The sequence below is a fragment of the Podarcis raffonei genome, chromosome 13 (assembly GCF_027172205.1).
Source record: "Podarcis raffonei isolate rPodRaf1 chromosome 13, rPodRaf1.pri, whole genome shotgun sequence".
In the NCBI taxonomy this organism is placed as follows: Eukaryota; Metazoa; Chordata; class Lepidosauria; order Squamata; family Lacertidae; genus Podarcis; species Podarcis raffonei.
Genome location: NC_070614.1, coordinates 41,811,587 through 41,839,033, shown reverse-complemented (window position 1 = coordinate 41,839,033; position 27,447 = coordinate 41,811,587). Strand labels below are relative to the sequence as shown.

The 27,447-nt window shown below is 43.9% G+C and overlaps 3 protein-coding genes across 5 annotated transcripts; all 3 read left to right on the top strand.

The window, feature by feature from the left end:
* The first annotated feature begins 5,408 nt into the window (after positions 1-5,408).
* LOC128399529 (angiogenin-like) lies at positions 5,409-8,305 on the top strand. Its single transcript, XM_053361088.1, has 2 exons — positions 5,409-5,484; positions 7,630-8,305. The coding sequence occupies exon 2, from the start codon at positions 7,642-7,644 to the stop codon at positions 8,086-8,088; it is 447 nt and encodes a 148-aa protein (XP_053217063.1). The 5' UTR covers positions 5,409-5,484; positions 7,630-7,641; the 3' UTR covers positions 8,089-8,305.
* Positions 8,306-11,956: 3,651 nt separating this feature from the next.
* Positions 11,957-14,618, top strand: LOC128400221 (ribonuclease-like). Of its 2 annotated transcripts, none has more exons than XM_053362331.1 (2): positions 11,957-12,152; positions 13,836-14,618. In XM_053362331.1, the coding sequence occupies exons 1-2, from the start codon at positions 12,032-12,034 to the stop codon at positions 14,273-14,275; spliced, it is 561 nt and encodes a 186-aa protein (XP_053218306.1). In that variant the 5' UTR covers positions 11,957-12,031; the 3' UTR covers positions 14,276-14,618. The 2 variants fall into 2 exon arrangements, with proteins under 2 accessions (XP_053218306.1, XP_053218307.1); XM_053362332.1 differs by having other exon boundaries at positions 11,961-12,152; positions 13,831-14,618.
* Positions 14,619-19,261: 4,643 nt separating this feature from the next.
* Positions 19,262-23,564, top strand: LOC128400456 (ribonuclease-like). 2 transcript variants are annotated; one of them, XM_053362645.1, is made up of 2 exons: positions 19,262-19,383; positions 22,573-23,564. In XM_053362645.1, the coding sequence occupies exon 2, from the start codon at positions 22,597-22,599 to the stop codon at positions 23,035-23,037; it is 441 nt and encodes a 146-aa protein (XP_053218620.1). In that variant the 5' UTR covers positions 19,262-19,383; positions 22,573-22,596; the 3' UTR covers positions 23,038-23,564. The 2 variants fall into 2 exon arrangements, with proteins under 2 accessions (XP_053218620.1, XP_053218619.1); XM_053362644.1 differs by lacking the exon at positions 19,262-19,383 and adding an exon at positions 20,276-20,775.
* The last annotated feature ends 3,883 nt before the right edge of the window (positions 23,565-27,447 follow it).

Below are 27,447 nucleotides of genomic sequence, written 5' to 3'. Positions count from 1 at the left end.
CAGGGCAACCCTGAGATACGGAAGATGTCACAGGGATGCCACAAGACCGGCCAATGGAAATCTAGACTTTGCTCCTGTGTGAACAAGCCTTACAAAACTACAGAAGGAAGGCAAGGATTGAGCCTAGTGTGGCTTCATTTGATGGGGCGTTGGTGGCTATGCCCCATGCAAATGATGAATGAGGAGGATGTGCCATCCAGTGTAAGCTGGAGATAATGGTGGGACATTCAAGTGGGGTTCAGAAGTATTCACAGCTAGCTTATCTGAATCACAAGAGAGAGGGCCAGGAAAACAGAAAGGTATTAATTCACAACTGGGAAACATGGCCGCTGCAAGATGGGCCTTGCAGAAATGGCTTGTACCAGGGTGGACCTTGATGCCTGGTAACTCCCTTCCAGCCTGTGGCCAATGGGAAGAAGATGAGATATGGACCAGAAGGCAGCCTACCTGTTACCGGAATGCTTTCCCTATGCCAGAATCAACCTCTATAATGATTGGCATCAATAATAATGAAAAATAAATGTGGCTATGTTTTACCCACTATGGGTAACAAATAGTAAATACATTAATGTAGCAGACCGTAACAACATTTGCTTTAACAGCATATCGGCAGCAATCTATGAATGAAAATATTACTGGCTGCCAGCCCATAAACTTGGTTTTTCTGCGGTCTTACCTAAGTTCTACAAGTTGCCTCATTTTTAATTATGTATGTGCTGTAGCTAAATGAAAACATTAATTCTGAATTATGATTGCTGAATCATAAACGTAGAGAAGAAAACTTGATATAAAGAAACTGTAGTTTAAACTGCAAAAACAGGTAGAGAAAAACAATGTTATATCGCACATACAACACATATCAATCACTTTTTCTTTCATATTCATTTTATTTTATTTTCCGATTTCACTTATGTCTTTTACACCTTTCAGTGGCTAGCATAGGCAATGTTGTGAGCACGATCCACCTACTTATATGATTCCTTTCAGAACACACAAAACTCATACAAAACGGTGACTATTTGAATTTCAGCAGCCGTTTTAAATGACACCCCTTCCCAAATTTTATTTTCAACTTGATTTGATTTGATTTTTTATGTTGTATTGCTGCTGCACACAGCTAGGAAACCATGCTTTTAAGCAAATTAAGGTAAAGGTACCCCTGCCCGTACAGGCCAGTCGTGTCCGACTCTAGGGTTGTGCGCCCATCTCACTTAAGAGGCCGGGGGCCAGCGCTGTCCGGAGACACTTCCGGGTCACGTGGCCAGCGTGACAAAGCTGCTCTGGCGAGCCAGCACCAGCGCAGCACACGGAAACGCCATTTACCTTCCTGCTACAAAGCGGTCCCTATTTATCTACTTGAACTTAAGGGTGCTTTCGAACTGCTAGGTGGGCAGGAGCTGGGACCGAAAGACGGGAGCTCACCCCGCCACGGGGATTCGAACCGCCGACCATGCAATCGGCAAGCCCTAGGCACTGAGGTTTTACCCACGGCGCCACCTGCGTCCCTAAGCAAATTATACCTTATTAAAACAGCACGAACCAATACATTTGTTAATTTTTTTCTATCAGGCGTTCATCTGACTCAGTCAAGAGGCTAAGAAACATACATTGGACAGGCAGATCAATCTCTGTTCCTCATTTGAAGATGTACCTTTTTTTTCAAGCTGTCCCTGAGACCCTGTGATAGCATCCTCAATACCTGTCCCAGGTGGGACATAACTGGCCAAGACTAAGATATGAAGCAAGGGCACCATTGGGTGATCTTTATTAATTCCTGCAGCAACTTCCAGACTCTCCCTATCCAAACCTCTGCACCAGGCTTCCTCAAACTCGGCCCTCCAGATGTTTTGAGACTACAATTCCCATCATCCCTGACCACTGGTCCTGCTAGCTAGGGACCATGGGAGCTGTAGGCCAAAAACTTCTGGAGGGGGCGAGTTTAGGAAGCCTGCGCTGCACAATTCTTTTATGCTTTTTGGGGGGTGTATTCCATCCATGCACACAAGTTTGTTTATCACGTCTTAATATTTATAAATTTAGCATTGCTATTTGTCAAGCAAGCTGATGGTTAGTTGCTGTGGTTAGGCTCCTGTGGATTTGTCAAGCAAGCCAACGATTTACTTTTTGTGGCTCAGATTCTGTAACATCTGATTTGCTCACCAGAAACCGCCTAATACTTACTTCTGCTTCTTGCTGGGTAGCTGTCCACGTGTCTTGTACTTTTGCTATAGTTTTAACCAGTGCTTTTTTTCTTTTAAAAAAAATGTTTAGGGGTACTCTCATTTTCCTACTCATATTGAAATACTGCCCCTCAATGAGGCCAAACTTCAATTCACAAAAAGTTTAGGGGTATGCATACCCCCGCGTATCCCCAGAAAAGAAGCAATGTTTTAACTCAGTTAAATTTCCACTATGCACAAGCAGCTATAACCAATATGGCTCCTGTCACAGTCCTAAACTGTGGTATTTTGTAATGCTGTATTATAATCGTTCCCACTCTTTGATGTTGTTTTTAGTGGTTTATAGTCACAATTGTACGGTACATTTCACAATCATATGGTTGGTACAAGTTCTCTAGTATCTGGATGTAATAATACTCACCTATTTCTTTCTATCGATGTAGAGGGAGCAAGAAATAAAAATTAAGAATTAGTTAGACTGGTTTGAATGGATTTTGAAAGATCCATCACTTCCCATGTCAAACTTTTTTGCTGCCATTTAGTGAGAGCTGTTTCAATTCTCTTTCCTCTCTTTTCTACTTGAATTCTATTAAACAGAAGAAAGAAATTCAAAGTCTTGGAGGCCTGGGCAATTATTCTACAGGATGGAGTGATTTTTTCTTTCTATAGGGAAGGGACAGAATAAAATACTGAAAATGGAAAAATAGGTTTATTTATCACGGAGGAGAAAAGAAAATTGGCGTTTCACAGGCCTTGTTATATAAATGCTAGGAATCTGTTTTTTGTTGTTTAAGGAGAAAAAGAATGAAAACTGGTAATCTGGGGATTACTGCTAACTTGAAGCACAGAACTTTCCTTCCTCCCCACTTGGAAAGTATTTTTGAGGAAAAATTGTATTAATAAATTTGGAAAATGCTACTATTTTAGATATATCTGAAGAGGTGGATTCTAAGCAGTGAACTCTTATCCTAATATCCAGATGTTTTCTAACTGTGGTCCATTGGTGTGTCTGTGAATTCCACTGAATTATATACAATCCAAATTGTAATGCAATAAAATACAATATAAGAAACAAAACAAGCACTGAAATACAATTAAAAACAACAGAGCACTTGTTGCCATGTGTTACAAATACTACAACAGACAGGAAAAAAATTATTAAGTGGTCTGACAATATCCTCAGCAATTTTCAAGTAGCCATGGGAGAAATTTAAGAATGACCGCTATATTAAATTTGTGAACATATCAGGTGCGGCATGACCCCTTTGGCTTTTGCTGCTATAGAATATCCTGCAGGAAAGAGAAGTCAGGACATAGTTACACATAAAAAGAGGCGATATGAAAGTGAGAAGAGGCAAAGGGGGGATTAAATGAGCAAAATTCAAAATAATAAGCTCCTTTTGTTTTATTTCAAGGCAGGGTGATAGAGCTATGTTTGGTTTTTTTTAAATAATAATTCCAGTTGCATAGCTTCCAGACTAAGCTGCACTTTAGGTTCCCTGGGATCAGAAAGTGAAGGCAACACTGGTCAGCTAACTTCCCATGTTTCCATGGCAGAAATTTCCAGCCTTGCTTAGCTGGCTTTGCATTTTCCTTTCTAGCGCAGCTTACAACACTAGCAAGGAAGAATTGATATTTTGACATCATGGTGATGTCAGGTGATGGACACTTGTTAAAATGGCATACCAAGGGTGGGGGAAACCAAGAACCTGCCCCCACCAGCTGAACCCAGCTCCCCATCCTTGGCCTACGCCAGAGGTCGACAACCTAAGGCCCATGGGCCAGAGGAGGCCCATGAGGGTCGCTTAACCGGCCCATGAGCTGCCCCCGAACCCAGCCACCTGCTTGGCGAGTCCCCACGTGCTGCGTTAAACCAGCGCAGTGCAGGGACTCTCTTCCGCGGCTCCAGAAATCGCTCCTACGCATGCCCAGATGCCAAAATCCTTCTGCGCAGGTGTGATTTTTGGCATCTGGGCATGCGCAGAAGAGATTTCCGGCATCGTGCTGCTCCTGCCCGTCCCACGGGGATCTCTGCAGGAGTGATCCTGCCCATGCCTGGTAAGCCTTGCTGACCCCTGGCCTATGCTATCAGTGAAGTCTTCCACAGATTAATAGAAAAGGTCTGGGCCTCATTTCTGCCTCAAATTCAGAGGACTGGTGTAATGTTTTCTAGGCGTTGCTCATGCGCAAGCAGGCAACTATCTCCCTGGCTGGGTGCAAACACCTGGCTGGGCTGCCAAAGTAAACCTTATCTGTCCGGACCACCACTCACCCGTGGCTGACTCAGTCGCTGGCAGAACCCGTGAGTGGGTGTTTCTTAAACTTCTTCCAGCAAAGAAGCTCTTTGACGCCCTCTCTCTCTGCGCGGGAGCCTTCTGTGCAGAGAGGGCGTGGGCAACGGAGGACCCCTACTAACCCCGCTGGTCCCAGGCAAGGAGTCATGGGACCACCTCGCCACTTCAGCCTCCTGCTCCCCCCCCTCCACTGGTGCTACACTGGTTTCCTTCCCCAGAAGATGGGCTGCTTCTCTCGATCCCTGGACGCTCTCTATGATCCCTCTGGCTTTTGCTCTCTCCCTCCGGCACTGATGGCAGTTCCCTGACAACTGGCATCCCCATTTCCTGAAGGTTGCCATTGAGCTATCCTTGCTTGGCAGCAAGTTCATCTTTCAGTTGGTTGCCTTGTGGGCAATCAGTTGCATTTTCAGGTTTTTGTGTTGTTGTTGTTTTTGAAGTATTAATTGAGTTGTATCTTATGACTTTGCCCTTTTTGAGTGTGGATTTCTCGGTAGTGACTAAGAAGGTGTTCCTAGTGATTACAGTTGCAACGCTGGCCCTTTCCCAGAAATATTGTGAAGGCTTTTCGTCAGCTTTGGCTTTCGAAAATACATTTCAGCATATCTGAGCTGCTTTGCAAAATTGCATTTAATTCTCCATTCATGACTGGCATGATCTGATACTGAGGAAGAGGAAGTTGACAGCTAGGGGCATGCTCTGGGCTGGCTGGAGGAAGTGGCTAGGATCACACTGTTATTGTTGGGGGCATTATTCCATTCATCCTAAAGGACCAATCCAATTGGTGTTCTGAGGGTCACTAAAGGATTCCTACTGAACCTTGGCTGAGGTCCAATAGAAGACTGCCTTGCAACCTGGTCGTGTGCTATTGGCCAGAAGCTGTGGCCGCTAGAGGATAAAAGGTTGGACAAAGCATTGACAGGGTATCATCTGGAGCTGAGCAAAACAAAAGAGAGGCTAAGAGAGAAGACAGGAGGCTAAAGAGAAGAAATAGTAAGTTATTGGGTCTGGTGGTTGATGCCTAAGAGCGTAACAGTTATTGAAAGGTCAGAGTAATGGTGGATTTATGACCATGTCGTTACCGAGGAGGCAGGTTTAGTCGTTGTTTGAAGACTATCCCTGCCTCCGGGTCTGGTCTTGTCCGCAAGCATACTGGATTCAGCAAGGGAGACCCACATGACTTTAAGGTGCTGCTGTGCAATGCCAGGTCAATGATTCACAAGACGGCTGTCATCCACGACTTGATTGTGGATGGAGGACTTGACCTGGCATGTGTAACAGAGACTTGGTTGGATGAAGCAGATGGGCCTGTCCTTGCCGCTGCTTGTCCACCAGGTTTCTCTTACACACAGCAACCCAGGTCATATGGGTGGGGAGGCGAGGTTGCAGTGAGTTTTAGGAAGTCATTAGTTTGTAGCAGGTGTCCTATTGGGAAGACCCAGTTCTCTGAGTGCATGTTCTGGAGATTGGGCAGTAAGGGCAGTACAGGATTCCTTTTGGTGTACTGACCTCTCTGCTGCACCAAGGATTCCCTGCCCAAGCTGCTTCAGGTCGTGGCAGATGTTCTCCTGGAGACACCTAGTTTGGTTGTCCATGGGCATTTTAACATCCATGGTGACACGACCTTACAAGGGGCGCTTGGGACTTTGTGGAAAGCATGGCCTCCATGGGGCTTTCCCTATGGCCCAACTCATAGTTGCAGTACTTGGCTGCCCCCCACCCTCTCATGGGCCTGGATGGGAGTAATAATCTACACTAAGGAAATTCAAAGCACATTACATTCCACACAGAGGAATCTTAGAAAAAGGGAAATGTCAGAGAACATTACGTGCCTGGGAAACATAAGCAGAATATAAAGCAAGCAGTTATTATTAGGGGAATATATATTTTTAAGAGGGGTGAACATACAACCTTAAACCACAAGATGAGGGAGCTGTTGTGTGCACAAATTGCAACATGCAAAAGTGACTCCAATTTAGCTCTTACTAAATCCTACTAGAAAAGGGGGGGGAGCTTAAGATGCATTTATGTAAGAGGCTATGCAAAAAGATTATAGCAACAATTGTTTAAATCTACTGATGCTGCAAGACCAACCCAGCTACTTAAAGCTCATGGTGTTCCAAGGTGTACAGCACTTTAACCTAAAGGTTAAGAAATAAATCTTATGCCCCGCTGTCTTGTTGAGCTACTGGTTGCGCTTGACGAAGACTTTCAGAAGGATTTTAAGGGAGTTTATACAAAAGGGAGATTGATTGATTGATTGATTGATTGATTGATTAGTTGGTTGATTGGTTAATTTATACCCCACCTTTCCACCAAGGAGCTCAAGGCAGCATGCATCGTTCTCCTCCTTCAGTCAGTCCTCTCATCAATCCTGTGAGGCAGGCTAGGGTAAGAGACTGAGACTGACCCAGGGTTTCCCAATGAGCTTCACGGCTGAGTGGGGATTTGAACCCTGGTCTCTCAGTGCTAGTCTGGAGCTCAGATTCATACCAGTGAGTCCCTTGCTCACATCTCACTTCAGCCAGAAACTTAACTGAGCTTGTACAAATATCCTCTCTTCTTTGCCTCCTTCTCCCTGACCCTCAACAATGGTCCAAGCTTCTTCTTTTATATTGGTTTTTTTTATTGGGTTTTACAAACAAGAATGATGTTATACAAATAAGTATACCAAGTTTTCTCATGTCATTTGTATATCACAAAAATAGCATAATAATTGTTGAAAAATATCTACAACATGTGTTTCATTATTAGTGGTGAATGCATAAATTCTTGGTTTATGAATTGGTTTAAACAATTAGGAAGAAGAAGAGGGGGAGGGGAAGACTGGGAGTGGCGAGTGGGTAGGGTGGGTGGTTATGCTTCATTATTCTACTTAGAGTGGTTTTAAAAAATATTTAAATTGTTTCTTAAACTTCTGCTATAAGATGCATAAGCTGCAATGTGACTGGTTTGTATCAATATTCACATGGTTATGTGATCATGACTAGATAACATCCACCACAACATTTGCAGATAAGAATTTGCAAGGATATACAGTACAGCATTCATTTGAACTCCAAGCTGTTTCACAAAGCACCCTCTGGTGGCAAACAGAAAGAGAGCATTTACACACCCACTTTACTTCCCCCCCCCCCGGTATCTCTTTCAGGCAGCGGTCGCCCACGATGATGCCTTTCAAGGGATCTGGCCTTGCACTCCTCACCTTTCTGGTGTCTGTTCTGGCACTGGGAGCCTATTGTGAAACCCCCTATGAGAAGTTCCTAAGGCAGCACTACGATAATCCCAAGAGCAACGTTGGAAAGCAGTATTGTGACGTCATGATGAAAAGACGTGGGCTGGACAAACCAGCATGCAAGGAAGTGAACACCTTCATCCACGGCACCAAGAATAACATCAAATCTGTGTGCACTGATACTGGAGGGAAGGATTATGGAAACGGGCTGAGGATCGCTCTCCGTCCCTTCACTGTCACCACCTGCAAGCACAAAGGCGGCTCAACTCGCCCACCTTGCAAGTACTCTGATAACAAGTCATCCAGATACATCGTCATTGCCTGTAATCAGAATAATGAGCCTGTGCACTTTGACGAAAGCATCATTGTCACAGTGTAAGATTTCCAACACCCAGATCCCAAATATTCAGCTTTTTAACAATTATGCCATCCCTTGCAACTCCACTGAAAACCCCCCTTTGCTGCCATTCTGTCCAGCTCTGCTTTACTGCAATTAAAAAACAAAGAAAACACCCTTAAACCATAGTGGCAAAGAAACCTGCTTTGATTCTGTTAAACCAGCAATGTCTGTCACTATTAAACTGAGGAGAAAGTTGCATAGCATTTGATGTGTGTTTAATTTCATTTCTTTTTCTTATTGCATCCAAGGGAGGGAATGTGGAATGCAGTACTGACTGTCCGAGATTTTCTTTCATGTTTCTGCCCACATGGGTCTAAAAGAGGAGTTAGGAACATTAGACAAGAATGAAAGAGCATAAAAGGTTAGTATATATAAGACTATAGCTGTCAGTCTACAGAGCACTCTAATATGAGCGCTCATTATATCTAGTTTGTGTCACAGGTCATCATCCGATGAATTTTGAGCGCTGCTGTGCAGAATCTGGAACGTATGTTGTAGCAGGATTGGTATCTGAAAGCAGCAGGGAGGTATAGAATTGTCCTGTGCACCCTGGGTACTTATGCAGTAGTGGTAAGATGAGGGTAGTACAAATGTCTCTATAATAAAGACATTGGAGAAGCACATGCTCTGTTGTTTCCATTTATCCAGAGTCACATGCGCATTGTCTCTCCAGGTAAGCAATCTTCCTGTATCGGCCTTCAAGGACAGCTGAAGGGTGGGCATGAAATTGAGCCAAGGTAAAGGCCCTCCAGCACTTAGGGACTTCGAGTTTAGCTAGACATACCATAGGGGAGGCAGAGTACCTGGACGATTCATTGGCAGTAAAAGTTGAGGCCCTGGCTAGATCCAATTTGTGCCTGCAACACATTTTATGAGAGCACGCAGGCCACAACCATTTCCTGTCAGGAATTATGGTGTGGTGGCATACAGTTATTCCAAGTGAATCATTGTTGGGGGGGACATAGTGTCTGCTGGGAGATGGATAGGAGGTTTTTTGATGCTCATGACTGAAGCAAAACCATGTTTCAGCAAGAAAGGTATAGCAGTCAAATATTAGGGTGGGGAACTGTCACCACTGCCTTTCTCCTTTTTTCCATTTCCCCATGCCCAAATGTCTAGATTTTCTCCTTCCATTTAACCCCCACCCATAGGGTATTCACAATATAGAGCGCATATGGTTCAGCATTAATGTCTGGCAGCTTGGAATGCTTCCCCCAACACTTTCACAACTCTGGTTCCCCACTCAGTTCTGTCCCAGTGTGCAGAGTTCATGTTTATAGACACAGCCAGTTGTCATCATGTGATCAGGCACCACAGCCCCAGGGCTGCTTCTGAGCACATTCCACAGGATGCCTAATAAACAGTCATCTTGCCGTTTGTGGCTCTGTGGGTGCTTTGAGGCTGGGAGTAAATATAATGGACAATGTAAACTCCCTTCTTTGGAAGACAAATGTTCCCCTTGAAAGTGTCTGGGGATATTCAGACCCACATGGGAATCTAGCTTCCAAGTCAGCTTGGAAATCTGTTGGAAACCGAGAGAGAGAGAAATCTTCAGGTGGTATTGTTAGCAACAGAGCATCAACCCAAAGGTCAGGTGTGACTCTGCAGGAGGTATCCCCCTGACCATTTTTTGAGACAGTGTTTTTGAAGTGGAAGAAGCGGGGAAGAGGAGATACTGAACCTTTACCCACCAGCTATTTTGCCCTCCTGGACCCCCTTCTAACAAGCCATTTCATTTCATTTATTGAATTTATATGCTGCCCTATGCCCAGAGGTCTCAGGGTGGTTCACAAAAAGGATTGCAATATATAAAATCAAAACAATAACGCCCCCACCCCAAAAGAGCCACATTTTAAAGGGTATAGGGTGTTGATCAGGTCAGCCAAGGTAAAGGTAAAGGTAAAGGACCCCTGACAGTTAAGTCCAGTCATGAATGACTCTGGAATTGCGGTGCTCATCTTCCTGGACAAGGGAGCCGCCGGTTGTCCGCAGACAGTTTTTTTGGGTCATGTGGCCAGTACTTATTTATCTACCTATTTATCTACTTATTTATCTACTTGCACTTTTTGGCGTGCTTTTGAACTGCTAGGTTGGCAGGAGCTGGGACCGAGAAACGGGAGCTCACCCCATTACGGGAATTCGAACCGCCGACCTTCCGATCGGCAAGCCCAAGAGGCTCAGTGGTTTTGACCACAGTGCCACCCGCATCCCTCAGGTCAGCCAAAGGCCTGGTTAAAAAGGAATGTTTTTGTCTGGCGCCTAAAGGTGTATAATGAAGGCGCGAGGAGAACCTGCCTGGGGAGAGTGTTCCACAGATGGAGAGCCACTGCAGAGAAGGCCCGTTCTCTTGTTGCCACTCTCCTGACCTCTTGAGGAGGAGGCACACGAAGGAGGGGCTCAGGAGGTGATCTCAGGGTCCAGGTGGGTTGATATGGAAAGAGGAGGTCCTTCGGGTATTGCCTCATGGAGCACACACACACCATTATAGAGGAATGAAAAATGTGTATGTGAATAACTTCAACTTTTACAGCAAGTTAATAAATTACTAAAGCTATAAGTAAGTTAATAATTCACAACAGCATGTGAAAGTTACAGAGAAGGTTTGTTTTGAACAAAGAAAGGGCTCTCTCTCTCTCTTTCTTTCCTTCCCCAGAGAGTTGAAGATAATTTGCAAGGAGGACCAGTGACAGTGCACCATTGAGCAAAGTTCATTAGTGCACACAGTGCCGGATTTACGTATAAGCTAAACAAGCTATAGCTTAGGGCCCCACTCTTTTGGGGCCCCCAAAAAAATTAAAGGGAAAAAAACTGGATGTACATTTCCAAAATATAAGATAAAACCAAATAAAACAAAACCTACATACAGCAAGAGTGTTTTGTGTTGTGTAGGCTCCTATTTGTTGTGTGCAAATCGCTTAAGATACCTACTAGGTCCATAAATTACCATATAGCATATATTCAACACAAAAAAACAGAAACAATTTGTTGTTGACAAAGGACAGCTGGACCTATAAGGGGCCTAATTACCTTCAGTAGCTGAGGGCCTCATCAAACCTAAATCCGGCCCTGAGTGCACATGCTCATATTGATGTCACTGGTCGCCCTTGCACATTCTTCACTTAAGATAACTTAAGTGCCCAACTAGATCAGGCCAAAGGAACAACGGAAGGTGTTTTATACTGAGTCAGGTCACTGGCCCACCTAGCTCAGTCTACACTGACTGGCAGTGGCTCTGCCTTGCAAACAGAAAATCCTATGTTCAGACCCTAAAATCTCAAGGTAGGACGGGGAATGTCCTGTGCCTGAAATCCTGGAGAACCGATGGCCTCACTCAGTATAAGGCAGAGAATGCAAGACTATCAATAGCACAGGCCCATGCCACAAGATTCAGGTTTCAGCGAGGGAAGATGGACAAGATCTGTGACATTTCCCTTTCAGAGGGAGAGGAGGCTGATCTGAACTGCTCTTCTTTAGCTCCAAAGTGCAGCCGTCTTCTTCAGTCTAATTTTCTCAGCAGCAGTTATTTACTCCTCCCTGGGTCCTCCTAACTTGGTTGACGTGTAACAGAAGAAAGTGGCTAGTGATGTTTTCCTTTTCAAATATTATCAGTTCCAGATGCTCTGCATCTTTTCTTTCCTTAGAAACATGAAACAAAAGTCTCTCCCCCCTCCTGCCGCCCTTGATCAGCAGGGTGCGGTTTTCAGCCTTGTCCTGGCTTTGTCAACACTGAGGCCCTGACACATTTTGGCAGCACAGCACCTTTTCAAGGGCGAGATGATGATGTTGATTTTTTTTTAAAAAAAAAATTGAACCAGATCCATTTGTTAATAAGCAACGAGTGGTCTAGAACCAGCCAATTTGCCTCAAACAGCTTTGCAATGGAGCCTCCCACTTTTCCACACAGTCCAGAGGATTGCAAAATATGCCATTAAAAAAAAAAAAAGTTTTCTGGGAACTTGATCTGTTTCGCCATCTCGGTAAAACAAGATCTCGAGAAGGGAAAAACACAGCTCAGAAGGGGACCATTTTGCTCTGCAAGGCAGGTAGGATCTGCTGAAAAAAGTGAGGGGATTAGGGCCCAAGCATTCAAATGAGTTGCTATAATTAAATGTTCTGGAGTGTGTGGGGTGTTAGGGGAGGGGGTAGTATCTGTGGTGAGGGACATGTCATGCTCCTTCTTCTCCCCCTGCCTTTGGTCCCCACCCTGCACTCAGCTCTCACCTGTGGCTCCCAGAAGCTGTCAGCATGTGACAGCAGCCACACCCCAGAACAGTTTTGACTGGCAAGCTAAACCAGGTGAGGTCAGCCGATGGGCCTCAAACCCTCAGTGAGTTAGGGACTTGCGCTGCATGTGAACAGTGCCAGATTTACATATACGCTAAACAAGCTATAGCTTACAGCCCCACTCTCTTGGGGGCCCCCAAAAAAATTAAAGGAAAAAAACAACTGGATGTACATTTCCAAAATATAAGATAAAAAACACATAAAATAAAACCTACATACAGCAACAGTGTTTTGTGTTGTGTAGGCTCCTATGATGTAAGTCATGGGCCCCGCCTGCTAGCCTGCTCCCTAAAATATCACTGGTTTGCTCCTTTCCATATACAGGGTGCCTACATTCTGCATGAGGGACGCGGGTGGTGCTGTGGTCTGAAACACCGAGCCTCTAGGGCCAATCAGAAGTATAAAAAATAATCATTATTTTCCATCTTACTGTAGGTTTTGTTTCATTTAAAAAAATAAAATTTTATTTTATCGTTTATTGTTTATATTTTGAAAGACATGTATATGGGGACAGTTAGGGAGGTGAGGGCTGTCTGAGCACATGGAGCATGAGTTCCCATTTGCTCTGCTGCACCAGCCTCCACTGGTGTTTATCACTGATCGATCAATCTCTCAATCTATGTTATGGCCCCTGCTTCTCTACCTGGAGCTATGACAGGAGATGAGGAAAAACCCCAACTATCTAAACTATGTGTTCAACACAGATGAAAAAGCTTGTGACCTCATAAACAGCTTTCTAGATTGTACTCATTTGTTATACTGGCAGAAGACTAAAGCAGAAGACTAAAGAATCAACTCCCCCTCCCTGCTTTTTAAGATGTTCTACACTGCCCTTTTTGCAATTGGCTTCGGTGAGCTGAGCCATCCTTTCTGTGACACTTCCTCCTTCCTGCAAAGAGCTTGCAGCTCCTTCTATTCCCAGATATCAGTGGCCCTTACATGCTGCTGAAGTGATCTTTCGTTTTCTTTGTAGAAGCCACATTTTGTTAACATTCCATGAGCACCTCTTTCCCACTCAGAGGTTAGAACACTCAGGAATGACATCACAGAAGGCCAGCCAATGCCTGTGGAGGATCTGTGTTGATATTCAACCTAGCCAATCAAAGCAGTGGCCGCTCTTCAGCTTTTGCTGTACAGTGGTACCTCGGGTTAAGAACTTAATTCGTTCGGGAGGTCTGTTTTTAACCTGAAACTGTTCTTAACCTAAGGTACCACTTTAGCTAATGGGGCCTCCCGCTGCCGCCGTGCCACTGCCGCACAATTTCTGTTGTCATCCTGAAGCAAAGTTCTTAACCTGAGGTATTATTTCTGGGTTAGCGGAGTCTGTAACCTGAAGTACCACTGTATATAGTTACACAAAATCATTTAGTTTTGTGTGCAAATTGCCTTACAATTTTTTAAAAGAAATAAATAATAATTCCCTTCTCCATTCCTAAGTGCAGCGGACACCATGGCTCAGATGACTGCCTGCTGGCTGCTGCTATTCCTGATGGTCCTGCCGGCACTTACCCAGAGGGAATCCCGTTACGAGAAATTCCGCCGGCAGCACATCGACTTCCCAAAGACCGGAAGCGACTTGGATGCCCGGCGCTATTGCAACCTCATGATGCAGAGAAGGGGGATGACCGACGGTGTTTGCAAACCTTCCAACACCTTCATCCATGGGGACCCCATGGCCGTGGATGCCACCTGCGGTGACGGGGGGACCTACGCCAGCGAGAATTACTATGACAGCAACACACCCTTTGACATCACAGCTTGCCGCATTCTTGGGGGAGGCTCCCAGAGACCCCCCTGTAACTACAGAGGCAGGTCCACCTCCCAGCGCATTCGGGTGGGCTGCACTAACGGGGTGCCGGTTCACTTCAAAATGCCTCTTTAGATGTCTCTGTTTACTTGTGTTGAATCACAATGCTTTAAATCCCTTTTTAGAATCGGGTAGAATTTTTAAAAAATCTGTTTCTGTTTGTGTATCTCAACTGCAATTTGCCTTTCCAAATGCTGCCGTTTGCTTTCTCTGAGGCGCAGTCCCTCCAGTCTTTTCCTCCTGCTTTTGTATTTTAATAAAATGCATGCCACCTAGTGGCCATAAAGCAATATAAATGTATGTTCCTATCCTTGCTTTTTAACACCCGCTAAAGATTAAGGCTAAGAACTGGAACCTGTGACTGAATGGTCTTCTCTTGCAGTTTCATGCAATAAAATATTCCTTTACATATGTAGAACTGTGTTGTTATTTGCAATAAAAGGCAGCAGTGAAGTTTCAGCCAGCTAAATATGCCCTACTCCAGGACACTCCATTCCACCCTTCTTTGAACTTCTTAAAGGTCCTCAAAACTTAAGATCTCCCCACTTGGATGCCTTAGTAAACTTTGGGATTTCCCAGGACCTCTCCTTTTGTGTGTGGATAGTGTTTGTTTGACTATGGAGTTTAAATATGTTTGCTATATATACCAGCAGCCTCATACACGGCATTGCTCAGGAATACAAACAACAAATAAACCCAGTTTTGAAAAGCTTCAGTCTACCATTTTGTTGCATGACGATGTATGATTGTATCCAAACAAAGAGCCGAATTTCTCCCGCATCTCTTCCAGGGACGTCAGGTGTTGACTCTGGTTCCTGGGGAGTAGTCAATTTGGAGAACAAGTTATAGCTCATTGTTAAGAGCACAATAATGTCCCCAGTTCAGTCCCTGGCATCTACAGATTGTGCTTTGTTTATAAAGTTATTGGGTGGTTTGAATGGCCTCTGCCTAAGACCTTAAGGAAATCAGAGAAGGCAATATTGAACCAAGTAGGTGACCTGCTAGAAGGCAACATGTTCCATTCCAACAGGCTCAAAAGCAGCAACTTAGAATTCAGTATTGAAAGTTGTTAAAACAAATTATAGCAACATGAATAGGATGAACCATGAATGCACAGGAACCTATGAAAACATGGGTTCTGGTGGCTGATTTTTTGTGATGTTATCTAGTCTGCACCACACAAATTTTCTTTTAGCAATTTATTACCAGTATCAAAATGGGACGCGGGTGGCGCTGTGGGTTAAACCACAGAGCCTAGGACTTGCCGATCAGAAGGTCGGCGGTTCGAATCCCCACGATGGGGTGAGCTCCCGTTGCTCGGTCCCAGCTCCTGCCAACCTAGCAGTTCAAAAGCACGTCAAAGTGCACATAGATAAACAGGTACCGCTCTGGTGGGAAGGTAAACGGCGTTTCCGTGCACTGCTCTGGTTCGCCAGAAGCAGCTTAGTCATGCCGGCCACAAGACCCAGAAGCTGTACGCCAGCTCCCTCGGCCAATAAAGCGAGATGAGTGCCGCAACCCCAGAGTCGGTCACGACTGGACCTAATGATCAGGGGTCCCTTTACCTTTACCTACCAGTATCAAGAGGTGTGGTTTCATCCACTTTTAAGTGCCTCTCAGGGATGGCAATTGCAAACCTGTTCAATGACCCCATTACTCTGAACAAGCTAAATTGGCTTGTGAAATTCACCTTTTGTAATCTCAAGTGTTTGCACACTTTCCCCCAGAAGAGAGGCCTCCATTTGACCACAGAAGTTGGTAGGGATGTTTGGAAACAGGCCAACGACCAAATGATTGATATGTTTCTAAACGTTTTTCAAAGGGGAGGTAGGAAGTTGCAATGCAGCAGTTGGCATGCCTCGTGGGGCAACGTATCTGCCAAGATTGAACAGTCTTGTTTTTTCCGCTAAAGAAAACAGAAATGACAAAATCAACCAAGCAAAATCAACCAAACACCGAAAACACAACTGAATCAGAGCCCCAAATGAGTACAGGAAAGAAAAACACCAAAGTGGTTAAAATGAACGTAAGGAATGTAATGTAATAAGAGCCCAGCTGAACCAGACTGACTACTGGAGGGAGATTAAAAAGCACTAATTGTCCATTTGTTTCTTTGAAGTGACTCCTGGAAATGGGGCAGCCCCTCCTAGTGAGGCAGGCCAGCTACAACCTGTTTCGCCTGGAAAAAATCTTATGCAGTGAAAAGGCTTTTGGCTTTATCTAGATGGGTTTGCCCCAGCCATCACCTTTGGGATAAGAAATGGGAGATTGGGTAAGAGATAAGCAAGAGAGTGGCTCCAAAAGGCTGGTGAACAATAGCTTATGATAAATTCAGAAAACCCTCCTGCCTACAATGGATTGTTCCTTTTTGCTACTCCTTTATTAGTGGCCAAATATTGACCGACTCAGGAGACAATGGTGTTCCCATCTCGGGGCAAGGCCTAGGATCAGAGCTAAGAATGTCCAGAATGTTGCTGAAGAAATCCAGCGTTTACACTTCAGAGTTCAACAGAAGTGCAATCCTCTGTGAAACTGGACCGTCCTTTGTGTTTAGTGGAGTTCTGTTGCTCTAATAATTATACAGTTGGAGTGTAGAGAATAGGGAGTCATAGAGTTGGACGCAGCTCTTGTGCCTTGTAAGAAGGGAACGTCTATCAAAAATCAGTGAGGACAATATTGAGGTACAGTCATACCTTGGTTCTCAAACGGAATCTGTTCCGGAAGTCCGTTCGACTTCTGAAAACGTTCAAAAACCAAGGCGCAGCTTCCGATTGACTGCAGGAGTTTCCTGCAGTCAATCAGAAGCCACGGAAGCCGTGTTGGATGTTCGGCTTCCCAAAAACGTTCGCAAACTGGAACATTCACTTCCGGGCAGAGCCATAGCTAGGTGATCTTGTGCCCCTAGCAGAACTGTCCAGATTGCACCCCCAGCCACTGACAAATTAGCTCTTCTTTCCGCCTCTCCTCCAACCCCCCCCCCATTCAATTCACCCTCCATTTAAAACCTTTTCTTATGAGGCAATAATCAATATTTTTATTTATAGACATATTTATGGACATAGTTTTAACCAATTTTGCACGCACCTCCCTCGCCTGCACCCCTGGCAGGGGCCCACCTCACCACTCCCTAGCTACAGCCCTGCTTCCAGGTTTGCAGTGTTTGGGAGCCAAAACGTTCGAGTTGCAAGGCGTTCAAGAACCAAGGTACAACTGTACTTCTTTTTGCCACTGCAGGAGAAAAAAAGCATTGGTGTATGTTTGCTCCATGCTACTAACAGGTTTCTTCATTTCCACCAACCTCATCCTACTTAGCTTCCTCCCTTGCAAGATGAAGAAATACAGAGGTGTCTTAGTTTCTGGGATGTCTGTTCACAATGCACATGATCGCTTTAATCTTGGAGGTGTGTCTTGTACAGCTCCATGGAAGGTTTTTTCTCTCTTTCTCTACATATATATACACACTTTATAAATGTGATAATATTGGAAAGAGGGCCCCAGTTAAAATCACCCTTGACTCTCTTGCAGCTTGGCACAAATTCATTTATAAGCCCTGAAATCTTTTATTCCTCAAGTGGCGTTTCTCAAGACCTGTTGACAGTAAACACAGTTTCAGAGCTACAAATGGTTCGTCGTAAGAATTAATATGCATGTTTGATGAGTGAGTGTTTCACTGCATGCATATGTAACCTGTGCATGCTGGGAAGCCAGGGTGAACTGCAGTTTCTCAATCTGGATACGTATGCATAGTAAAATGCATGCATTGCAACCAGCAGCATGCAGTGGATGACTTGCCGGGTCCAACATGAAAGTGCTGTCTGCTTTGTAAAACTCACCGAGTCCAGTATGTACAAAATGCAAATCCTATTTTGTCAGTCCCGTAGCACATTCGTATTCTAATTTCTTCATCTTCTCTTGTCTTTTTCTATCTGATGTATTCCTTAGAAGAGTACAACATTAAATCATTTGAACACTGGCACTGGTAGATGCTGGCACAGGCAAACAGGACGAGGGTTCCTAGATATTCCCCTGTTTCGCCCCAAGAGGCTTCAACAACTGTGCGTGGTTCTAAATCATATAAACATAGACACTTTGTAATATATCAGCTGTACACATTACAAAGAAATATACAAGCATATAATAAGTGTACATACCGTTACTGTATATAACAGCTATATGGAACTTATTCGTGATACATTTTAAGTCGTGGTAAACCTGTAAGCCTGAGTACTCTTCCTTTAAGAGTGACTTAATACGAATTATCTGCACCTGTCGCCTTAGCTAGTGTTGCCCCCTTATACAGTACTCAGGCTTACAGGTTTACCATGACTGAAAATCTATCATGAATGAGTTCCATGTTATGTTATGTACATTTATTATATCTTTGTATGTTTCTTTGGAATTTGTACAGCTGATATATTAGAAATTAGAATATGAATGGACTACAGGACTGACAAAATAGGAATTGCATTTTGTACATCCTGGACTCGACGGTCAACTGAATAAGCTACATTTTAATATGTTATGTCACGATGTTCATTTTGACATTATGAGAAGCTGTATCTAATTTTGAGAAGTAGTTTCTAGCAAATAACTTTATTTAAAATTTAAAGATTTAAAATTTACGGCTTGTAGTGCTTTAAAAGAAAATTATATGAAAAGGATGTATTGATGGTATTTATCTCCAGTAAAGTTAGCTAAAATGTATAAGAGTGTTTATTGTGGGGGAGGAAGGGAAAGGAGGTTGTGAGCCGCTTTGAGACTCCTTAGGGTAGTGATAAAGCCGGATATCAAATCCAAAATCCAAAAATCCAAATCCATAAGAATTTATCTAATGTGTGCTGGAAGTGTAAAGATAAAATAGGTACATTTTATCATATGTGGTGGTCATGTAAAAAGGCAGAAGGCTTCTGGGAAATGATTTATAACAAACTGGGGGGGGGGGGGAATTAAGATAACCTTTGTTTAAAAAAACCAGAGGCCTTTTTATTAGGAATAACAGGTGAAGACTTGCCAAGAAATGTTAAAAGATTATTTATGTACGCAACCACAGCAGCAAGGTTGCTATTTACCCAAAGATGGAAGGAAGAGAAAGTTCCAATGATGGAAGAATGGATAACAAAGAGGACAGACTATGCTGAAATGGAAAAGATGACCGGAAAGATCCGCGAGCAAGATGAAGAAAAGTTTGTACAAGACTGGAAAAAAATTATAGAATATCTTTAAGTTCACTGTGAAGAGTTAAAAACTTTAGGAGGAGTGATACAGCATCTATGAAGTACCGTGTACAGTAGAACCTCAGCTTATGTTACCCTCAGGTAAGGTAAACTTTGGGTTGCGAAAGCAGCAAACCCGCTTCCGGGTTTTGCTGCTTGCGCATGCGCAGAAGCTATCTCTGCGCCGCAGCAGTTTTTAAAGCCATGTGTGTGCGCAGAAGTGGCACCTCCAGTTGCAAAACCTCGGGATCCAGCCAGAGCTCCGGAACGGATCCTGTTTGCAACCAGAGGTACCACTGTATTAAGGCGATTAATGGATTTGAGATTGAATGGAAAACAAAACAAAGGGGAGACATTGGCAACCGGGGTGGGGTGGGGAGTCCAGAAGGGGTAAATAATTAATTAGTTTTAATTTGTGTTATGTTGAAAATTTCAAATAAAAAAATTATTTTTTTAAAAAAAGACAGTTCTAGCATCCACCCAAACAAGGAATAATTAGGGGGTAAGCAAATCTGTCAGTTTCATTTTCTCTCCAGTTCTCATTTTTAAATCCAATCTTAAATTCACCTCCACAGCAGTTTCATTTTTTTAAAAGTCTCCATGAAAATTCATCATCATTTTGTGTGAATTTCTCCTAATACAGACATGTTTTATGCCATTTTGCCCAACGCATATTTTTGCAAAGCAATTTGCCCTTCTTTAATGCCAGTTTAATGTGATTCTCAATCATATGTGCATTTATTTATTTTAAATTTTTTACATATGCATTTATAAGCACACTTTACTCCAGCACATGCATTCTTGCACACATTACCTGGCAGCAGAACTGCCCTGAAAAATTCAGCAAAGTGCGAATTTTAAGGTTGGCCATTTTTCAATAGGCAGAATGTTCCAGAAAGTGTGAATTAAGTATGTTGACCATTAAGTGAGAATTGAATCAAATTTCTTCCCCATTCCCAGTAACAGTATTGTTTAAATCAATCAAGAAGTGATGATGATGATGATGATGATGATTTGCAGGATTCACACACCCAGGAGAAATATTCAGAAGGATTCAAGAAGTAGTGTTATGTTTACTGGTTAACAGAGAGACTTCAAACCACGATGAGGTCAACTGTGTCTTGATCCTCAGTGCATTTGTTCTTCTTAATCCCTACCCTCCATCTCAGTGATCCACACATTGTCTGCCTGTTCAATCCAGCTGCATGTGATCAGTACTAACCTTTTACCAGCAGCTGGCTAGGCTGGGTATAAAGAGCCCAAGGGGAAATGTTCAGCTCTACAGGAAACCAAATTCACCGCTCGGACAGCCCCCTGGGTGATTTGGAGGCATTTCTGAGTAGTGCTGGCTGAACAGATCGCGTAAGTTGGTGCAGAAATCGTTCTGGGTGATAAAATTGTGGTCCTTAGCTTGTGTCAGGGAGTGAGGCTGAGTTTGTCGCAAAGGAAACATTGGTTGCAACCCAGCTAGACTTACACCGTGTAGGCTAGGGGTGGGGAAGCTGCCAACCTATGGATACTATTGGACTTCAAACCCCATCAGTGCCAGCCAGCATGCCGAGTGGTATGGGATGATGGGATTTGTAGTCCACAACATCTGAAGGGCCACAGGTTCGCTCTTCTTCCTGCGAAGGGAGAATGGAGGGGCCCTCGCTGTGACAATTTACAGGTCAAACTACGTGAGGCGACGGCAGCCCTGTTTGTTTCCTCGTGCGCATTTGAGACGCAGGAGATGGAGAGGAGAGATTTTGTGTTTGGCATAAAAATAAACATGAACGTCTGCAGGGACCCTTCCCAGTATCACCTCCCTATGGGCCAGTGCCTCCTTTCTCCCCCATCCCAGCTCCAGTAGGAGTTGATGGGGGAGACTAGTTCCTGAGGGACTAGTTCCTTGTTACAATGGTAACAATACCTGAGTTTTGGGGTTTTTTTACTTGTTTGAAATAAGCTATTTTCCCTTCAATGTTTAGTGCTTCTTCTGTTACAAAATGGCAAACAAATAAATAATGGTAAACGCTTTTGTTCTCAGGGACTGTTCCCTTTCTTTCTTTCTTTCTTTCTTTCAAATTACCTGTTATGTCCCAGAGCTGAGTCTTGCCAATGAAATCCACCTGTGGGTTTGTTCTAGTCCATGCAGAGCAAGAATGTGTGTGTGTGTGTGTGTGTGTGTGTGTGTGTGTGTGTGAGAGAGAGAGAGAGAGAGAGAGAGAGAGAGAGAGAGAGAATAAGAAATTGCCAAAAGAGCACTTTTAAGATGATCACTTGGTGTAATGTTGAAAACACTGTCCTTATGCCTTTCAAAAAGTGGGAATTCCGGCATGTTTGACTTTGCTTTTCCCTGCCACCAAGCTGTGCCTGATACACAGCCTTCTTTGATAGAGAACCCTTCAAACATGTGAGAGACTTTGCCCTCTTTTGCATACGGGTGCCGTAAAAACATTCCTGAACAGAAATTGAAGGCTATCGCAATCTCTCTCACACACAGTTCTGCTTCATGACAGGCTAGCTATTGTTCTCTGTTGCCATCTAGCGTCAACTGCACTGACCTAGCCTACTTTTGCAGTGGGTGTCTTGAGACTGGGGCAAAGCAGCTCTCTCACATTGGTACTGTACAGCTAGATGTGACCATTTGACTTAAACCATGCACAGCAGCTGCAAGTCAGTGTGGACAACAGCAAGTTAGATGGACCAATGGTCTGTGTTTGATGGTAAACAATGCTTCTTATGGTATTGTTCAGTGCTTTTTTAATCAAAAAATGTTTAGGGGTACTCTCATTTGGACTCAAGAAAATCTCCATTTTATAGTTCAGATCAGGAAAGATAAATACAGTAAATGGACAAAAGTACAAAGATTCATAAAAGGTTTAGGGGTATGCATATCCCTGCGCACCCCCCCCCCCCGAATAAAACCACTTGTATTGTTCACTGCATTGCCAACGATGCAAGTAAAAATGAAGTAAAAAAACTCCATGTGGAGTTTCAATTTTTCGATTTTTTTCTGTTTTGTTTTCCTGTCAATCACGCTTCTTTAAATGCTATTTTTTATCTTGACCTTCATTCACAATGCGTATTTGTTTTACGACACACTGCAACCCATTTTTTAAAAATGTAAAGTGATGCAAAATAAACATTTCACCTGCTTCCTTTCGATGGCTGCAGGTTCGTCGGAAATCAGCAGCAACAATGATCTCCCTGAGAGGAAACGAAGCACTATTGCTGCTCCTGTTGGCCTCCTGCCTGATCGTAAGCCGTGTCTCCTCACAGAATCCTCGGCACGAGAAGTTCCTGAGGCAGCACAGCGACTTCCCCCGGACCAATGTGCCCGGGCAGGATTACTGCGGGGCCATGATGCTGCGCCGGGGGATGACGAGGCCTTGCAAAGATACCAACAGCTTTGTCCATGCGCCCAGGAGCAACATAAAGGACATCTGCAGCAGAGGCGGAACCCATTACCGCCGGGCCCTGAGGCTCAGCAGGGCACAGTTATCCGTCACCACCTGCAAGCTGCAGGGAACTTCGCGGGGCCAGTGCCGCTACTGGGCCCACACGGGACAAAGGCATATTCTCATAGGTTGCGATGCATCAGGATGGCCTGTCCATTTTGAAGAAAGCAATTTTATGTAGGGCAGGCTTGCTTTTCCCACTTGCAGCGAGAGCACTAAACAGCTGTAAAAATCTTTGAAAGCAGGCGTTCCACGGAGCTCACTCACAACAGAATTGTCACTTGAATCTCACTTGCCCAAAGTTCTCAGTTAATGTATGTATAGTGTAGTAAGAATTCGCCTATTATTTCTTGGAAAATAATTGTGTACAGCTGGAAACGTTGGCAGCGTTAAGATGAATTTAACAGTGTAAATAAGTTTTGATGGATGCAGTGCTTTTTTCTGGGGTACGCATATCCCTAAACATTTTTTGAATCTAAGTTTGGCCTCATTGAGGGGCAGTATTTCAATATGAATAGGAAAATGAAAGTACCCCTAAACATTTTTTTTTAGAAAAAAAGCACCGGATGGATGTAATAATGGAATGCTGAATGGTTTAGTTTTTTTGTAAAATATGCAGGGATTTATGATATGTAAAATGAACCATAGAAAGAGAAGAAGGGAAGTCATTGATATTTTAAGGATGTAAAAATGAGTATATTCAACTGTAAAACACAAAATGTAATAAAAATTATATGCAAAAAAAGAAAGAAAAGAATTCACCTATTATTTCTTTTACAGAGGCTCATCAATGTAACGAAACATGACATTGTCCATGCCTTGGATCAATGCAGGGCTGCTCACTATATAACCCATTAAGCCAGAGATTCCATTTGGCCACTTGCCAGGGACATTAAAATTCAGATTAAGGTGTTATCAGATACCTGTCAGGCCACATAATACAGGGGTAGGGAACCTGTGGCCCTCCAGATATTGCTGAACTCCATTATCAGATCCAAAACTGCGGGACTGGATCATCCAGAGATTTCATGCCACATCGAACAATGTGTTGCCCAAATTCAACTGATATACAGTGATACCTCAGGTTACATATGCTTCAGGTTACAGACTCCGCTAACCCAGAAATAGTGCTTCAGGTTAAGAACTTTGCTTCAGGATGAGAACAGAAATCGTGCTCCGACAGCGCGGCAGCAGCAGGAGGCCCCATTAGCTAAAGTGGTGCTTCAAGTTAAGAACAGTTTCAAGTTAAGCACGGACCTCCAGAACGAATTAAGTACTTAACCCGAGGTACCACTGTACATGAATGGGCAAAAGAGAGCAGCTGTTTTTCTGCCCTGTCTCTGATACTACTGGCAGGTGTCCATGCTGAGGTTCATTTGCATATGCCGTAAACCCACAAGATCCAAGACACATAGGGTCAATCCGCATAGTAGGTTACCCAATTCTATCCAGAGCCATCTCTCCTCCGCACATGTGGGACATACTGGAGATAGGTATCGATCTAATCTGGCCCACTGATGTTCCTCCTCTTTCTCCAGCCATTAGTACAGTGGAACCTTGGTTCTCGAACTTAATCCGTTCCGGAAGTCTGTTCAACTCCCGAAACGTTGGAAAACCAAGGCGCAGATTCCGATTGGTGCAGGGGCCCCAGAAACAATAGCCAACAGCCACATCAGACATTCGGCTTCTGAAAAACATTTGAAAACCAGAACACTTACTTCTGGGTTTTCGGCAATCGGGAGCCGATTTGTTCATCAACTAAGCCATTCGAGAAGCAGGGTTCCACTGTATAAGAAAAAACTTGTCCTGTTCTACATACATCTTTACCTCCCTGACCCCATCATTACAAAAATTAAAACTGGATTTCCCACTGCTTTACAAACACACACAGTTACTATGTTAGACAATTATAGGGTTAGTGGCATCAGGTCAGGGTCACCACAGATGTCTTTCCAGATGCCTTCAAGTTCCCCCACTCCACCTGCTGAAATGAGGCTAGCAAGAAACATTCTTTTGTAGTCAGTACCATAAAGGTAAAGGTAAAGGTACCCCTGCCCATACTTGACAGACTCTAGGGTTGTGCGCCCATCTCACTTAAGAGGCCGGGGGCCAGCGCTGTCTGGAGACACTTTCGGGTCACGTGACCAGCGTGACATCGCTGCTCTGGCGAGCCAGAGCCGCACACGGAAACGCCGTTTACCTTCCCGCTAGTAAGCGGTCCCTATTTATCTACTTGCACCCGGGAGTGCTTTCGAACTGCTAGGTTGGCAGGCGCTGGGACCGAGCAACGGGAGCGCACCCCGCCGCGGGGATTCAAACCGCCGACCATACGATCGGCAAGCCCTAGGCGCTGAGGCTTTTACCCACAGCGCCACCCGTGTCCCAAATCAGTACCATAGGCTGCAGCTTTTGCTTGGTTGCAGCGCATCTGTGGTGCCCACAACACACACATTTGCAAACATGACCTTGAGGCCCAAAAGGTGGACAGCCTCTGCATTAGGCTGCCTGCCCAATAGCTGAGGAAACTATTAAACTGTTGTCATTTTCGATTCAACAGTTTCTGATTAGAGTGAAAATGAAACGTAAGCCTGCATTTGAAAGTTGGCAACATTTTTGAACATTTGCATTTCAATATGTTTTCCTGTGATTTTTTTTTCTTGGATGATAATAGAACATATTACATGTATGACGATAATCTCAGCCTCATTCAACATTAGAACGAGGGATGCTCTAGGAATACAGGCTCAATGCAGATTTGTGGATACGGATGCACTCAAGCTTTGTCCTGTGTCAGATCACCATGTACACCCAAGTGTTCACTTGTTTCTGTTACTCTAATATAGTTTTGTTTTTTTACAAGTCCAGGAATTATGTTTAAAAATAAAATAAAATACATAATGCGATATATGCACAAATCTACAACTTACGCACATGCTGCTCTTTATTCACATAAATGACCATGAGCGTAATGTGTGGGATTTCATGGTTTATGTGACCACCTAAGTTTGGTCCTTTTCCAATAATAATAATAATAATAATAATAATAATAATAATAATAAATTATTTATATCCCGCCCACCCCAGCCGAAGCCGGGCTCAGAGCAGCTAACAACAGTAAAATAATACAGCATTATAAAAACAATTCATTATAAAATCAGTTCAAATCAAATTGATGGCAACCATTGGGCTAGAGTTCTGTGAAGAATTACCAAAGGGGGGTGGGTCAGACTGTGCCTTGGCCAAAGGCCTGGTGGAACAGCTCTGTCTTGCAGGCCCTGCAGAAAGATGTCAAGTCCCGCAGGGCTGTAGTCTCTTGTGACAGAGCGTTCCACCAGGTCGGAGCCACAGCCAAGAAAGCCCTGGCTCTGGTTGAGGCCAGCCTAACCTCTCTGTGGCCAGGGACCTCCAAAGTGTTTTTGTTTCAGAACCGTAAGGTCCTTCGTGGGACATACCAGGAGAGGCGGTCCCATAGGTAGCCCATTGCTGTTCCACCCTGTTTTTTCCCACAGGCAGCATAATCTATTGGCCAATGTGCATTCAGTACATATACCGTATTTTTCGCTCTATAACACGCACCCGACCATAACACGCACATAGTTTTTAGAGGAGGAAAACAAGGGAAAAAAATATTCTAAACGAAACAGTGGATGTATGATTTTTGTGGTTCATGCTGTGGCCACAGACATGTGATCTGACGGTGAGTTTGGGGTAGCCCAATGCAAAAATCCTGAGGATCCATGTGGATCCACGCTTTGTAACCACGTTTTTGCACCACTGCGGCCCCAAGCAACAGTGGGTGCGTGATTTTTTTGGTGCAAGCTGTAGCCATGGACATGCTATGTGATCTGATGTGAATTTGGGGTGACCCAGTGCAAAAATCCTGAGGATCCATGGGGATCCCTGCTTTGTAACCAGGCTCTCTGTCCCTCTCTTCTCCCCACTCAATGGCTCTTCTCCCGCTTTGCTGTTTCAAAGTGAGCCACGGAGGAGGGAAGGAAGGGGAACCATGGATCCTCTGCTCACGACTGCAGCAGATCCCCCCCCCCCATCCGTAGGCATTCGCTCCATAACACGCACAGACATTTCCCCTTACTTTCTAGGAGGAAAAAAGTGAGTGTTATGGAGCAAAAAATACGGTAATTTCAAAGGCGCAAAAGAAACTGAGCTCTGGAGGATCTCAGCTTTTTGGGAGGAGAGATTTCTGCTATAGAGATTTGTTTTATCCATTTGTGCTTAATATAGTATGTATTCCCAGAGGTGTCTAAAATAAAAGATTATATTGACTGGGGTCTTTTCTTTGTTTTATTTCATCATTCTACGATGCTTCGTGATTGTATCAGTATTTCCCTAATTTTCATCCTTCCCCCGGAATAACTTGAAATCTATAACGCACAGGAAATTTTTATTCACATCAGTGACTCTGAAATGTGAAATAATCCAGTACAGCCATTTTAATCAAAGTCTGACATGTAGTAGCTAATTAAAAATAATAATGTGGTGAACTGTTGCGGAACAACTTCACTGAAGAAGATAACAGTGGTTATCCAGAGCTGCTTGCTACTTGCGAATGGGAGTCTGTAACAGTTCAAGC

Bases quoted from the DNA above. Each gene is read 5' to 3' on its own strand.
- LOC128399529 (XM_053361088.1), top strand. From the start codon at position 7,642: ATGATGCCTTTCAAGGGATCTGGCCTTGCACTCCTCACCTTTCTGGTG.
- LOC128400456 (XM_053362645.1), top strand. From the start codon at position 22,597: ATGATCTCCCTGAGAGGAAACGAAGCACTATTGCTGCTCCTGTTGGCC.
- LOC128400221 (XM_053362331.1), top strand. From the start codon at position 12,032: ATGCCATTAAAAAAAAAAAAAGTTTTCTGGGAACTTGATCTGTTTCGC. The intron at 12,153-13,835 runs GTAGGATCTGCT...TCCTAAGTGCAG, and splicing joins CATTTTGCTCTGCAAGGCAG to CGGACACCATGGCTCAGATG.